We start from the raw sequence: 14701 nt of genomic DNA, 5'->3' as shown, positions 1-14701 counted from the left end.
CTCATACACTGCAACTGTCACGATCCACACTCAGGAAACAAAAGGCAAGATCCAAAAGCAGTAGTTTATTTGAGGGTAATCCAAAATCGTAAACAAGTCCAAGCAAGGGTCAAAATCCAAAGGCAATCCAACATACACAGGAAACAAAACAAGATGCAAGGAAAACAGGACATCAGGGGCCTATACCATGAAGCCGGTTTAGGTGGCTAGCCAGCTATGTTTCAGTTTAATTTGCGTCAACCCTGGGTTTTAGGGACCATGAAAGTGGTTTGGCTTTTAGCAGTGTTCATCGCCATAGTAACTTACGCTCCACGGCTAACCTGGTCCGGGGCAGGTTATGTTCTAGGTAAGAGGTTGCAAACCGAACTTGGACCAATCAGCTGTGAGCAAAGTGACACATGTCTGATGCGATAAAGTCACTCCACCTGTTTCTACTCAAAATTAAAGGTCACTACATAGCAAATGATTTTTACAGACAAAATTGTCTGGTTTTTAGTGATGCTTATTTAGAATAATAAATTTGTATGATTTAGATATTATTTATGTAATTATTATACCCTTTATCAATCACACATGTACAATTTTAGTTCATCAATTATTATTACGCAGTTTAAATGAATAAATATATAAAGGTAATATGAATACGCTTTAGCATCAATAGATGAAGCAATAAAATGACTACATGTGAGCTTAAATGTTCAATTCTCTCTATACCTTTATCAGCTGTATAAAATAACTTCACAACTTTTACTTGCACTGATATACAGTAGCGAGACTTTTTCTTTTAGTTGTCCTCTTTCATAGACAGCTGTTTCTCCTTGCTGTGTAAATTTGTTTAAATTCTTAATATTTTAATACTTTTATTTAATAAGTGAATTGCGCTGCTTCTCTCGCGAGAAATTAATCTCAGTTTCACTCTCTCTCAACATGTGATTGGCTGTTCGCTACTGATGTCACACTTAAACTCCTAAACTCAGGATCAAAGCCTGAGTTGACAGAGAAAGTTGATGATCAGCATCATGGTACCAACAAAGCCTGGTTGGATTGGTTTGGTTTTGTCAACTCTAAACTAATCCTGTAACCCTGAGTTTGTTCAACTACCATCATGGTACAGGCCCCCGAAGTGGCGTGATAAATGCAAGGACTCCGTGACAAACACTGAAACAGACAGGGTTATATACACAGGGAATTGTCAATGATAATGGGGAAATGGCTGAGTGCAACGATCAGTGATGAGGAACAGCTGAGTGCAATAAGCCAAGGATCGTGGGAAATGTAGGCTAGTTCATGAAGTGAATGACACCGTGGGGAAGGAGGACATCTAGTGGACACCTGGGGAACACAAACCCAACACTGTGACAGTAACAGGCTTTATTACTTTAAAACATCATACTGGACCCTGGCGTGCAAAGGTTTATGGACTTGCAGTAATATATGTGTAAGTGTAGCCTATATACTGTAATAGAGAGTGTGTGTGTGTGTGTGTGTGTGTGTGTGTGTGTGTGTGTGTGTGTGTGTGTGTGTGTGTGTGTGTGTGTGTGTGTGTGTGTGTGTGTGTGTGTGTGTGTGTGTGTGTGTGTGTGTGTGTTTTGGGCTGAGAAATAACAGAGAGAGGGCGCAATTTTTAAACATGTAGGCTATTCAGTCTCTTAGCAACGTGTTTGTTTGTGGGTTTCCGATTCCCTCATTTCGTGACATCCAGTTGGTCGATTGAAACATATTTCATTGTATTGCTCGCTATACCGATCTATAGTGGTCATTTACAATGGATCAAGTTGAGCTTCTGTCAGACCGAATCGCAGCTGTTCAACTTGACAGAAAAAGAAACAGGGAACTGCAACGTCGAGGGAGGATCTTTAATGACAAAGTCCGCACGATTGGAGTAAGTCTGTTTGCTGAAAACATCGTTATACAGCTGTAAACAGCATTTGCACATTCATTTAGTTAATTTCTATCTTGAACAGCTTGACTATGATGCTCTCGACCATCAAGTTAAAGAACGAAGAGAGAAAGACCAACGCGAAGCAAACGAACTGGAAGTCTATGGCGAGTACCAAAACCAGCAATATATATATATATATATATATATATATATATATATATATATATATATATATATATATATATATATATATATATATATAAATAATTACAATTTCTGTTTTAAAATAATAATACAAAATTCTAGGTGGTAGGCTAACTGTCTGGAAAAGAAAAACGGGAAAAAAGTCTAATTTAAAATGCTGACATTTTTGGGGACTATATAAGAGGATAGAAACAGTTTGTACAGTATAAAAATCATTATGTCTATGGAAAGTCCTCATACAACACATGAGTGTGCGTGTGTGTGGAAAGAGTTTTTTCCCCCACAAATTCTTAACTCACTATTACATTGAGGCTGACACTTTAGCTTCTTCTCCTGTGTGTTTTCAGCTGATGACCTGCTGTGCAGTGATCGTGTAGCCTGTGTCCTGGATCAGCGGCAGAAGAAAGATGAGCGCCTGTTGAATGAAGCCATCGTGCAATTTAGGGAACAATTCCAACAAACATCCAGCAGACGTGAGTTTGATCTGAACGATCCAGAGCTGCTGAAGAAGCAGGAAGGTGTGCGGATTCTCCCGGGACTGACTGGAGAAGATCTGACCCAGAAGGACAGGCTGAGGAAGCAGCAGGAGCAGCTCAGAGCATGGACCCTTCAACAGCAAGAAGAACTGGAGCGAGCGAAACAACAGCTACAGCAAGAAGGTACGTTCACTTGCTGAATGGCAGCTCATTATACATTTGTGGTCAGAATTAATGGCACCCCTGGTAAATATGATCAAATATGGCTGTAAAAAAATAAATCTGCATTGTTTATCCTTTTGATCTTTCATTCAAAAAATTCGCAAACCTTTCATTGGAGTAAAAGAATTGAAAGTGAGGGGTAAATCACATTATGAAATAAATGCTTTTCTCCAAACCACGCTGGTCATAATTATTGGCTCCCTGTTATTAAATACTTTTTTGCAACCTCCTTTTGACAAAATAACAGCTTTGAGTTTTCTTCTATAATGCCTGATGAGTTTGGAGAACACCTGACAAGAGATCAGAGACCATTCCTCCATACAGAGTCTCTCCAGATCCTGCAGATTCACAAGTTCATGTTGGTGCTTCTTCTCTTCAGTTCACTTCAGTTCATTTTCTATAAGGTTCAGTTTAGGGGACTGGGAACATGACATGGCAGAAGCTTCATTTTGTGCTCAGTGACAGATTTTTGTGTTGATTTTGATGTTTATTTTGGACAGTTGTCCTGATGGAAGATCCAACCACGGCCCGTTATAAGATTTCTAGCAGACGCAGTCAAGTTTTGATTTTTTTATCTGTTGGTATTTGCTGGAATACATGATACCATGTATCTGAACAAGATGTCCAGGACCTCCAGCAAACAAATAGGCCCACAACATATAAGATCCAGCAGTATATTTAACCGTAGGCATGGGGTACTTTTTATCCCTGTTTGCACCAAACACATCTGGTGGGTTTGCTGCCAAAAAGCGTTTTTTTTAGTTTCATCTGACCATAGAATCCAGTCCCTTTTGAAGATCCAGTCGTGTCTGACAACTGAATATGCTGGAGTTTGTTTTTAGAGGAGTGAGGAGGATAGTTGTTTGATATATTTTTTTAGGCTTTCTGACCCCCAGGACTCAAGTAATATCAGCAATTCTCCATCTGTGATCCTTGGAGAGTCTATGGCCACTCAAACTCTCCTCCTCACAGTGCAGTAAGACAATATAGACACACATCCTCTTCCTGGCAGTATCGTAACATCTTTAGTTGATTGGAACTTCTTAATTATTACCCTCATGGTCAAAATGGGGATTTTCAATTCTTTAGCTATTTTCTTTCAGCCACTTTTTATTTTGCGATGCTCAACAATCTTTTGATGCACATCAGAACTATATTCTTTGGTTTTACTCATTGTGATGGATGATTAAGGGAATTTGGCCTCTGTGTTTCCTCATAATTAAACTCCTGTTTACTTGCAAAAAGAATCTAGGGGTGCCAGTAATTGTGACTTTCAATTCTTTTACTTCGATGAAAGGTTAGATTTTTGCAAATTTTTTGAATGGAAGATGAGAAGGATAAACAAAGCAGATTAATTTTTTTACAGCCATTATTTTTTATCATAATAATGGCTGTAAAATTTTTTTTACCAGGGATGCCATTAATTCTGACCACAACTGTATCTGAGCCCTACCAATTTTCAGTGACTTTTGGTCCCAGTCTTGAATGTTTGGCTTGATTCTTTCTGAAACTACATTATGGCTGTGAATCGATTAAAACTAATTTGTTGAACAGGTTTCTCGCACGTAACATAACAGTTTTGTAACACATTAAAACCCCAAATGAATGTAAATGCAACATGAAGACAGTATATTTTAAATAATATTAAATAATATATTTAAATAATATATTTTTTTTAAATACAAATATTTGTGTATTTTTTAGGGCTGTGCAACGATTAATCGCATCCAAAATAAAAGTCTGTGTTTACATAATATATGTGTGTGCTGTGTATAATTATGTATATATAAATACACACATATGCATGTATATATTTAAGAATGTTTGCATATATTAACCGTATATATATCATTCTACATAATTTATATTATATATAAATAACACATTCTTCTTAAATGTATACATGCATGTGTGTGTATTTATATATACAAAATAATTATACACAGTACACACACTTTTGGATGCGATTAATTGTTGCACAGCCCTAGTATTTTTAAATAAATACATTTGTATTATTATTTGTCATCTTTTTATTTTTTATAGTACTTTTTAAGTACTATACTGCATTCTTTCTAAATTTTGGGGATAAAATTACTGCCATTCAACAATATATTTAAATAATAGTTAACATTTAATGGGCAGACTGCAAATTGTCAGTCTACTGATTTTATTAATATACAAAAACAACAATTACAGAACATGATCAGTCTTATGACAACTTTTAATTGAAATAAATTTACAACAATCATTTCATAAATCTTGTAAACAGCCATTATTAATCGATATTATTTCCCCCAGCCCTAGTATCAATGCTTTCTCTTTTTACAAACTGTATAGTTCATCAGTACGATCAAAGCAGAATGTCTCTGGATAACCGAGCTCTTGAACTGCAGAAGATGGAGGAACAATACAAGAGAGCTGTAGCCTTCGCCACCAAAGACTTTAATCGGGCACTGGTGAGTCACTGACGTCTGAAGTCCACAAAGTAGAAACAAAACAGGCTTTATAATTCAAAAAGAACTCAATTTTCCATTGTTCCTTGACCACAGGCTGCAGAAATCACACATCGCCGTCTGCAAGAGTGTCAGGAGGAAGAGGAGAACAACCAGACGGACATCCTGAACCAGCTAAATGGGGACCTGCTGATGGAAAACCCTGAACAGAAAGTAAGTGTGCTTGGTCTGTCCCGCCTGCGCAGGGACTGTTACAAGGGAATGAGTCCTGAAGAGCTCCAGCAGTACACGCAGTACCAGCTGCAGCAAGCAGAAGATAAGAAGGTAAAGCACAAAAAAACTTTCATTCTGTTTATAAGTAACATCATGAAACGTTGCAAAAGATCAAAATACATGCGAACAAATATGTGCAGAGTGCTGCCATGAAGCAACGGGAGAAGGAGCTTCAGGAGCATCAGGAGAACATGACATCAGCCCGGGCTGCACTGCTGCTGGAACGACAGCAAGCGCGCATTAATAAGGAGCTGCGCAGGAGTTTGGACAACACCAACGCACAGCTGGCCCAGACCCATGATGCTCGGTGAGTTACAATTGGTTTGGTTGACTAGTTAGTACACACTACTGAAACAATAATCTTACAGTCATTTTAATTCCTTTGAAATGACTGAATTTTAGAGCCTGAGCACTGAGGACCCTATTGAAATTGCTCCGTTTATTCTTCTTCTGCTTCTTCATCGTCTTCTCTGAAATGAATGGCATTTGCGAGGGCCTAAAAATCTTCGAAAACTCACTGTACAAAAGTTTTGAAAATGTACGTCTGATATGGGTTTTAGAAGTCAGTGGGGCCAAATGGCTTGATAGCGCAACCTTCTAAATTTCAACAAAGCACCCCAATGCGTCAATGTAATATGTGTCACGTGCACGTACAAAATTCTGTAGGCACATGTAACATCCCACACATCATGATTTTAAAGAGTTTTTGAACGCGTTCCTGGGTCAACATATTTTTGTTGATCCTGTGGCGAAAATTTTGTCTTAACGCTATCCCTATCTCTAAACCTAATCCTACCTATAAGTGATCCCTAAAATCAGAGGGGAATGATGGTGAATAACACTGATGTTGAAGCACCTAACCCTGGTTGTAAACCTGAACATAAACTGTAAACTTGTCCCTAAAGTTTAATATGTTGATTGGAATGTTGTTCCACCAGGATCAACAAAGATGATGCACTTGGTGAAATCAGGTTCTACTAACATCCCAATGGAGGTTATGCGCAACAACTTCCATATTCTGTAAAATATTCTGTATTCTGTTAAGTTCTTTTATATGCGCTTCATTAAATATAGAACTGTTTTACTCAAGATGCCCTCAAAGTAGCTACCAAATATGAGCATAAGCTATGTCCATCGCATATGTAGATTGATATCTAAAATTATTTTATTTTTTTCTTCTAGCTAACATTCGTATATTAAAACTGAATGAAATTGCAACAAGAAACATAATTAGCTGATTGATATTGCGACAGTTCATACTACTGTTAACACTTTATCTGACAAGCGGATGCGATGAGAACTGTTTTCCTGTTTGTTCATGTGACAAAGTCTATACCTTCAAAAAAGTCTCGAGTCATACCCTAAATCCAACAAGAAGTTTTAATTTCCGTGCAGTTTTTGCCATTTCGAGGCATCATACTTTAACAAACTATGCTTAAAGATTTAATTTGTATTGATTTAGCTTTTAAAGTTAGTCAATGGACTATACAACAGTGCTGTTTTTATTAATTTATTTAAAAAAATATATAACAAAATTTTAAAATTGTTGTTTTTTATGAAATAAAGCTAAAATAAAATAGAAATACTATATGAGAAAGTTAAAGGAAAATTTGAAATGTGTCTTCAGCTTCGAAAGAAAAGTACTTAAATTACTATTACTAAATCCGAAATAAAAATAAATGAAAGCTTAATTGAAATATTGATTAACTAATGCAAATGGCAAAAACAGGAAAATCACTAAAATCTAATGAATTCTAAAAATATTAATAAATACTAAATTAGTATGAAAATAATTCTGTTACTTGCGTTTTTTTTTTTTTGTAACAAATGCAAAAACTTTTTCCATTTACAGGAAGGAACATCTCCAGGATCTGTACACCAACATTCCAGACGAGCGCTACTTTTCCCAGTTTAATACCAGCAGTAGATAAACATTACAGTGTGAACCTGAGAGATGAACACCATCTCGGCTCAGCAATCAAGAACAATAAACCGTATCATTTTACAGTCAACACCTTGGCTTTAAATAGACGGGGGACTTCGATGGAAGTGTTTTGGAATTTTTAATAGGTCACAAAGATGGCAAATGTTATGTGGAGTTGTCACACTAGTTTTATTTCATTCATGTTGTAAACAAAATGAGTTACATATTCATAAACAACTGAAATCGCGTAATTTAAAACAATCTACCAAGGTCATTAATGTAAAAAAAAGACTTTTAAAAACTTATTTCATGAAATAGAATAGACATTATAAACCAGAATTTCTATGGTTTATCAGATGTCCTAATAAGGTGATCATAAATCACAATTAGCATTTACAAAAACGCACACAAAACCGCCAGAGTCCTCCATTTTGTTTCAGTGGAAGTACAGACGATCAATACACGGGTTCTGCACCAGATGGCAGAACAGGCCAGTTCAAGATTTCACATTCAGTTCTTCACAAGGAACAGCTTAAATTGCAGTATTCACAGCCCAGTATGTTCACCAATATGGCAAACAAAAGGGGAAAACCTCCTGTAAACAATGCCTTCAAAGCAGTGATTTTATGCAGGACTACCTGTCAAAGTAAACTTTCCAAAACAAACTTGTCCCATTTTACCAGCAAAACTTCAATAGCCTCTTTCTTTCTTTGACTTGACAATGAGCTGTACCTAGAAATAAAGAGCGAGAGGTAAAATAAGTTATGAACAAATGATCAAAGTCTGGTTGTAGGTCATAAAAAAGCCCAAATAAACTCACAAACTTATCCTAAAAATCCTAAAATAAGATGCTTATAGTTATGTTACCTGAGGGAGTTTGTGACCAGCTCTTTCAATGTGCCTAAATTAAAGCTCAATCCTCCAAAGCCCATGAAGGCTTCATAGAAATCGTGTGAAAGGCCAGTGGCCCGAAAGAGAGCTGGATCATCCGAGCTGATCACCAGAGGATGACCCTCAGCCATCAGCACTGACGCCGGGTGGTCCCGCAAGTCTGAGACCAGTTTCAACACCTGGCAAAGGGTCACAGCATTATTAGTATTTTCAAACAAGCCACAGGAAGTTGCAATGAAACAAAAATATAGCAAAGAGTGAAATAGGAGCATAGTGGAAAGCTGAAAATATGTATTACGTATAACATGCGTTACCTACTTATTGGGAACAGTACGATTTTTTGTTTTTGTTTTTGAAAGAAATTAACACATTTACTCAGCAGGACGCATCAAACTGACCAAAACCGACGGCATTTGTAATGTTATGCAAGTTTTCTATTTCAAATAGTGCTGTCAAATCAATTAATCGCGATTAATAGCACTCACATAAAAGTTTTTGTCTATACAATATATGTTGGTATGTTTATATTATATTTATATATTACGTATATGTGTGTGTGTATAGACATCTATTAATGTATGCATATAAATATGAGGTGACATCTACATTTTCTGCCCGATTGCATTTTTTTCTGTGTAAATGCATAAAAATATACCATACACACATACTACCTCTCCCATGTACTCACTTTAACTTTTCAAAAACCATTAGTTATTTGTAACTTTTCTGTTAATTAAAGTGACAAAATATTATGTGGTGCGACCGTCCGGCCATGCTCTTTTGGAAACGTCTTTAAAATAATCTAAATTTATTCAAATTTATTTTCTACACTATTTGGCATGATTTCCAAAGGAAAAAGGTTTTTTTTTTTATTGTAATAATATTTCACAATATTACTGTTTTTAATGTATTTTTGATCAAATAAATGCAGCCTTGGTGAGCATAAGAGACTCTTTCATTCCCCCCCCCCCCCCCCCCCCTTTTTTCAAATCTTACCACAATCATTTGAATGGTAGTGCATATTGATTTCAAATAGTAAATTAATTCAAAACAGACCTAAAACATAACATAACCTTGCACAAGATTAAATTAGAATAAAATGTACATATTATATACCATTATTATTATTACATATTTATTATTTTAATATTTTTTCACTATTTCTCTTGTTCATTAACTGTTTAACATGTTGTTATTGTAGCATGTTTATAACTATTACAAACAGACATTCATCAGAATTGTGATTTGAATTAAATATGAATATAGCTACCTAAATAGCTAACACTTATTCAAATGTGTTATTTGGAATAACATGCACAAAAACAGTAAGACCAGGAACATGCATTGAGGAAGTACAGTTTTGACCTCAAAGGCATAATGAGTGATGATATACCTGATTTGAGATGGGGCAGATTTCAATTGGTACGTCCATCTTTCTAGACGTCTCTTTAACTACAGGGTGACGTGCCAAGGCAAAGCCATGACCTATACGTGTGGTGTTGAATAGAAGAGCATCCATGAGGTTCTGATCGACATCTGTTCCCTGTGAATCTGTGGGAAAAGCGAATGAAATATGTTACTATAGCAACTGTGAAAAAAGAACAAGCACACAATCATTTTGAGCCTAAAGGACGACTTTGAGTTACACTGCTTTGTACCAGATGAAAGAACAAAGATGTCAAAGGAAACCTGTCTCTCCTGCGTGGAAAAAGTAGGGCAGATTAACACCCCTGTCTTCAGGTAGACTCAAAGCTTCCTTGAAGTACCACAGAGGTCTTCCAAGGTCTTCTTGTCCTACCTGGAGTTATAAAAATTTGAAAGTTTATTCACATATCCGATATTTCAGCAATATGCTCATCAACGAACCATCAAATACTCACAAAGTCAAAGCCTGCCATGATATTTGGAAAGTTCCTTTGTAGTGCCATTGCTTCCTCTACTGCCTTCACTGCCTCTGTTGCATTTATTCTCCTAAGAGCAACATGAAATGATTTCTATTCATTTAGATCTTCTTGAATCAAACTCATATTTGACCTAGTTCAATGTTCATCTCACCTGTGGACGGTAAAAATAACCCGAGCCCCTAAGAAGTCTGGGTAGTGTGCCGTAAATCTCCTCACAACTTCCTGGCAGGCCCGCATACTCCAGTCCTTATCATGCAGTCTGCCATCAAGTTCATATGTCTAGAAATGTTCACATAAAAATGAGCACATATTACGTTTCATTTATTGTACATTCTATTTAATATGGAAGCTTATTTCCACCACGGAAAAAAAAAGTTTGAGTTTAAGACCCGGTTTCACAGACAGGGCTTAGATTAAGCCAGGATTAGGCCTTAGTTCAATTAGGACATTTAAAATCTTTTATAAACGTGCCTTAGAAAAAACATTACTGGTCTGCATCTTGAGACAAAACAATGGAACTGAAATATTTTTAGATTTATAAGTGCAAGTTTCTTTCAGTTAAAACAGCTAAAAAATGCATTTAGTCTGGGACTAGGTTTAATAAATTGAGAAAAAAGACAGAACTGCGAGACATAAACTCGCAATTCTAAGAAAACACAGAAAGAGAAAAAGTCACTAAAATGTTGAAATTACCTTTTTAATTTTATTCTGTGGCGGAAACCATAAAACCGAATTGCGAGATGTAAACTCAGAATTCCAAGTTTATAAACTTGCAATTGTGGGAAAGTCAGAATTGTGAGATAAAAAGTCGCAATTACCTTTATTTCTTATTTTGTGGCGGAAACAAGCTTCTATAATTTTAAATGGATTTTGTATTTTTTAAGGGGAAATATATCCATACCGCTGGCAGCAGCGCCCTGATTTCCACAAACATGATGTTGTCCTCATAAAACTGTCTGAGACCTTCATAAAGGTAGTCTTTAAAAACTGGTGCATATGTGACCAGACCGTAGGCCACCAAGAACGCCTGTTCAAATCTCTTCCACACACTGTCTTGGTTAGGATAGTCTCTGTCTGGGTCCTCAGTGAAAAGTGTGAGATTTCGAATGAAACTGTGGAAACAAACATCCCTCAGCTTGAGACAAACATCCCTCAGCTACAGTCTCAGATTTACTGCAGTTTTCTCAGGCTCTACCTGTTGTCCAACTCGGTGCTGTTTTTAATCTTCTCCCTGAGGGACCTGAGCAGGGTCCATGAGGAGCAGCGTGGACTAGATGCAGGCTGTCCAGAAGAGAAGATAAACTGCACGGTCTGCTCATATGTGAAGCACACGTAGCAGTTCTCCCTGTAGGTCACGTTCTTCACTAGCCAATCCACATCTACCATAGCAAAGTCATGAACATGCAGGGCCGCACCTGGACAAAAGATGAATCAGATCAATCATGTGGAGCATTTATATTTATATACTATATATAACCATTCAAAAGTTTATAATGTTTTTGAAAGAAGTCAAAAGGCTGCATTTATATTAATATTGTGAAATATTAATAGAATTTAATTAACTCATTTCTATTTTAATACTTTTAAAATGTAATTTATTCCTGTGATGCGAAGCTGAATTTTCAGCATCATTACTCCAGTCTTCAGTGTCACATGATCCTTCAGAAATCATTCTAATGTGCTGATTTGCTGTGTAAGAAACATTTACTATTATTATTAATGTTAAAAACAGTTGGGCTGCTTGAAATTTTTGTGGAAACCTTAAAAAAATTCAGGATTCTTTGATGAATAGAAAGTTCAAAAGAACAGCATTATTTGAAATAGAAACCTTTGTAACATAAATGTCTTTACTGTCACTTTTGATCAATTTAATTGATCCTTGCTGAATGAAAGTATTCATTTCTTTCAAAAAACATATTACTTACCCCAATCTTTTTAACTGTAGTAACAGTCAAATCACAAACTACACAATATCTCTGCATCAATAGATTACTGCACCTTTAGGCATCTTTTGAATCAAACTAAAAACAGGACTTTGATCGATGAATCGCTTCGCCTTGAAGAAATGCATAGACGGGGGGAAAGGTCCTGCTTCTATATCATGCTGCTTCAGTTTCTGAAGCTTCGAGTCGAGCAGTTTCTCTCTCTCGTTCAGTGTTATGTTGCCTCCTGTCCGTCTAGATGCCTCCAGTCTTATCAGAGCCTCCCGCTTCCTGGGATCTGGTCCACAGTTACATGATGCACACCACAGAAACAGCATGCATATCCGCATCAGGGGTCTTGGTGTCAGTGTGTGCATGGCTGTGATGTAATTCAACCACAGATCTCTGTGCTAACGGTGAAAAGTAATGAAGTGGATTGTTAATTATTTATATGTGCATTACATGATTTTTGGTTTATGCTTCAGTGACTGATATGATGTTCTTGGATTTAATACTGACAGATGATGCCGTTCCACGCAAAAGTAAACGTTTTCCATTAATGTAGGCATGTCAACTATGATTAAATTATAATCATTTATTTAAATATAATTAAAAATAAAAGTGAGTCGAAACTGGTGCATTTATCTCACCCTTGATTAATATATGATGAGAGTAAAATCTATTAATTTAAATAAAAAATTAAGTGATAAGTATCTGGCTAGTCATGTGATCTTAAAATGGCAGCCACCAGAAGGGGGTCCCCTTAAAGTTTTATGTAGCAAACTGCAGTTTATATAATAAATTCATATTCATTAATATGTCATAATTTTTAAATGTACATTAATTCATTTTAATTTTTATATTTCAAGAGGGGAAAAAATACTAATTTAGTAGTTTAAGCTAAATGTAATAGCAGTATAGATGCTTCTGTTAACATGTGAGGTCTGCAGTTATAAAGAAAAGGGGTTTTACCAACAGCTTGCACTTCTTTTTTTCAACTGTCAACTGTTAAGTTACTTTGAGAACAGTTTCAACCACCAACCACAGCTGTTCCCTAATACCGGTGGAAAATCAGCTGTCAGCTGTTTACTTCTATAAGCAAAAATATAAACCATCACAATTATATAAATTAAATCTATCAATCCTTTTAAAACAACGTGACCATCTGTTAGACCCAATTACTTGTAGCTAAACAAGCCACATGATGACAACAGCATGTCGAGCTGCACTCTACCTATTATCAGTCATGATTAAGTTGTCTAGCTGTTGTCACGTTTTCTTCATACTTCAGTTCTGATATCGTTTATAAACGTCTGTCGAATTTCAATGATTTAGTGATTGATTTATCAAATAAAGAGATTTCACCCAAAACAGCACCAGTAAATTAACGGTTAACTTAACTTACCTGAATTAATCCCAAATAAACGTACAGAAAAATGAATACTTTCGGAAACAGCGAATTAGAAAATGTCTTACCTGGCGATTGTATACAATGTATATATACACAAAGACACCTGCAATAGAGATTTAAGTTATTGTTTTTAACCGAGCTCGATCGACTTCTAACGTTACCCTACTACAGTACAGACTTCCACAACAGAAAGTGACGTCATGTATTTCCTTAAAGATCATTGGCTCTGCTGTGTGGCAGTGCGCGTGGACAAAAGACCTGAGAGGACAAAGAATTATACGCGTATTCTAAATCTAGCTAATATATCAACTCTATTTCAGTCTTGTTTTCTAAAGTTTACAAGGTTTCTCAAGCGTTTGAACCTTGACTGAAATCTTTGAGACTTTCTGGGAATAAGTTACACTAGCAAAATAATATTTCGTCTGTACAAACTCTCACGAACACAGTAGGAAAATATACATTTCTAGATGACCATGTCATAGGTAAATGTCATTAATACATCATGTTAGCCAAGTTACCACTATCAAAAAAGGTACCATGGTCTTTCCAATATTTAAAATATCGTGGTATTCTTTCATTATCCAAGTAAAATGTCACTGTGCCATGGTAAAGGTAATCCACATACTTTTAGTAGTGCCATGTCCGTTTTTCAAAGGAGAAATACACAGAAAATTGACTAAATTGAAAACAAGTGCAAAATCTAATGAAACGTAATTTATTCTAAGAAATGTACAGTATAGAAAATACTTCGGTCCATTTCCAAAATAATTTGTCATTCAGGTAAGAACTTGGAAACTTCACATAATGAAAGTTACAGATGTCGTTTTGGATTCCAACTTTGCTAATGAGGTAAAAGTGAACCGTTTCAAAACAAACATGAAAATAACATTTATATTTAAAAAGACAAAAATTTACAAAAAACAAAAGCAAATAAATATGATTCACATTTAACCAACTAGTTACTTAACTAGTACAGACAGAATAGATGGCAGCAGATATGTTGAAGGTGGATTGCAAGAGATACAGACCTGTTACCCAATACCCACCAACAAGTGAATGAAAAAATAAAAAACATCTGTACACAGCAAAATTCAAACATTCTTGTAGTTCATTACTAAATCATCCCTTTACATATTAAC

General features: G+C 35.9%; 2 protein-coding genes across 3 annotated transcripts; one reads left to right on the top strand and one right to left on the bottom strand.

Annotated features, from left to right (window-relative positions):
• Window positions 1–1659: 1659 nt before the first annotated feature.
• On the top strand, window positions 1660–9268 carry ribc2 (RIB43A domain with coiled-coils 2). The gene is made up of 7 exons (XM_077210630.1): window positions 1660–1882; window positions 1965–2046; window positions 2434–2745; window positions 5122–5240; window positions 5334–5561; window positions 5651–5817; window positions 7363–9268. The coding sequence occupies exons 1-7, from the start codon at window positions 1766–1768 to the stop codon at window positions 7439–7441; spliced, it is 1104 nt and encodes a 367-aa protein (XP_077066745.1). The 5' UTR covers window positions 1660–1765; the 3' UTR covers window positions 7442–9268.
• On the bottom strand, window positions 7605–13762 carry ada2a (adenosine deaminase 2a). 2 transcript variants are annotated; one of them, XM_077210628.1, is made up of 10 exons: window positions 13628–13762; window positions 12228–12561; window positions 11425–11644; window positions 11131–11341; window positions 10381–10508; window positions 10206–10296; window positions 10015–10123; window positions 9719–9876; window positions 8302–8504; window positions 7605–8166 (listed from the first exon to the last, which is right to left on the bottom strand). In XM_077210628.1, exons 2-10 carry the CDS (start codon window positions 12526–12528, stop codon window positions 8076–8078), a joined length of 1512 nt encoding a protein of 503 aa, XP_077066743.1. In that variant the 5' UTR covers window positions 12529–12561; window positions 13628–13762; the 3' UTR covers window positions 7605–8075. The 2 variants fall into 2 exon arrangements, with proteins under 2 accessions (XP_077066743.1, XP_077066744.1); XM_077210629.1 differs by lacking the exon at window positions 12228–12561 and having other exon boundaries at window positions 13628–13719.
• Window positions 13763–14701: the final 939 nt, after the last annotated feature.

Source organism: Siphateles boraxobius, unplaced genomic scaffold (assembly GCF_051911475.1).
Source record: "Siphateles boraxobius isolate OS27281-9 unplaced genomic scaffold, OSU_SipBor_1 65, whole genome shotgun sequence".
Lineage (NCBI taxonomy): Eukaryota > Metazoa > Chordata > Actinopteri > Cypriniformes > Leuciscidae > Siphateles > Siphateles boraxobius.
The sequence above is the reverse complement of the archived record's forward strand: the minus strand, read 5'-3'. Positions and strand labels throughout refer to the sequence as shown.

Coding starts and splice junctions, on each gene's coding strand:
- ada2a (XM_077210628.1), bottom strand. CDS start 12,528: ATGCACACACTGACACCAAGACCCCTGATGCGGATATGCATGCTGTTT. Junction 11,645..12,227: donor GATTCAAAAGATGCCTAAAG/GTGCAGTAATCT, acceptor TCTTTTGTCCAG/GTGCGGCCCTGCATGTTCAT. Junction 10,509..11,130: donor TCAGGGCGCTGCTGCCAGCG/GTATGGATATAT, acceptor GAACATTTCTAG/ACATATGAACTTGATGGCAG.
- ribc2 (XM_077210630.1), top strand. CDS start 1,766: ATGGATCAAGTTGAGCTTCTGTCAGACCGAATCGCAGCTGTTCAACTT. Junction 1,883..1,964: donor ACAAAGTCCGCACGATTGGA/GTAAGTCTGTTT, acceptor TATCTTGAACAG/CTTGACTATGATGCTCTCGA. Junction 5,562..5,650: donor AGCAAGCAGAAGATAAGAAG/GTAAAGCACAAA, acceptor AAATATGTGCAG/AGTGCTGCCATGAAGCAACG.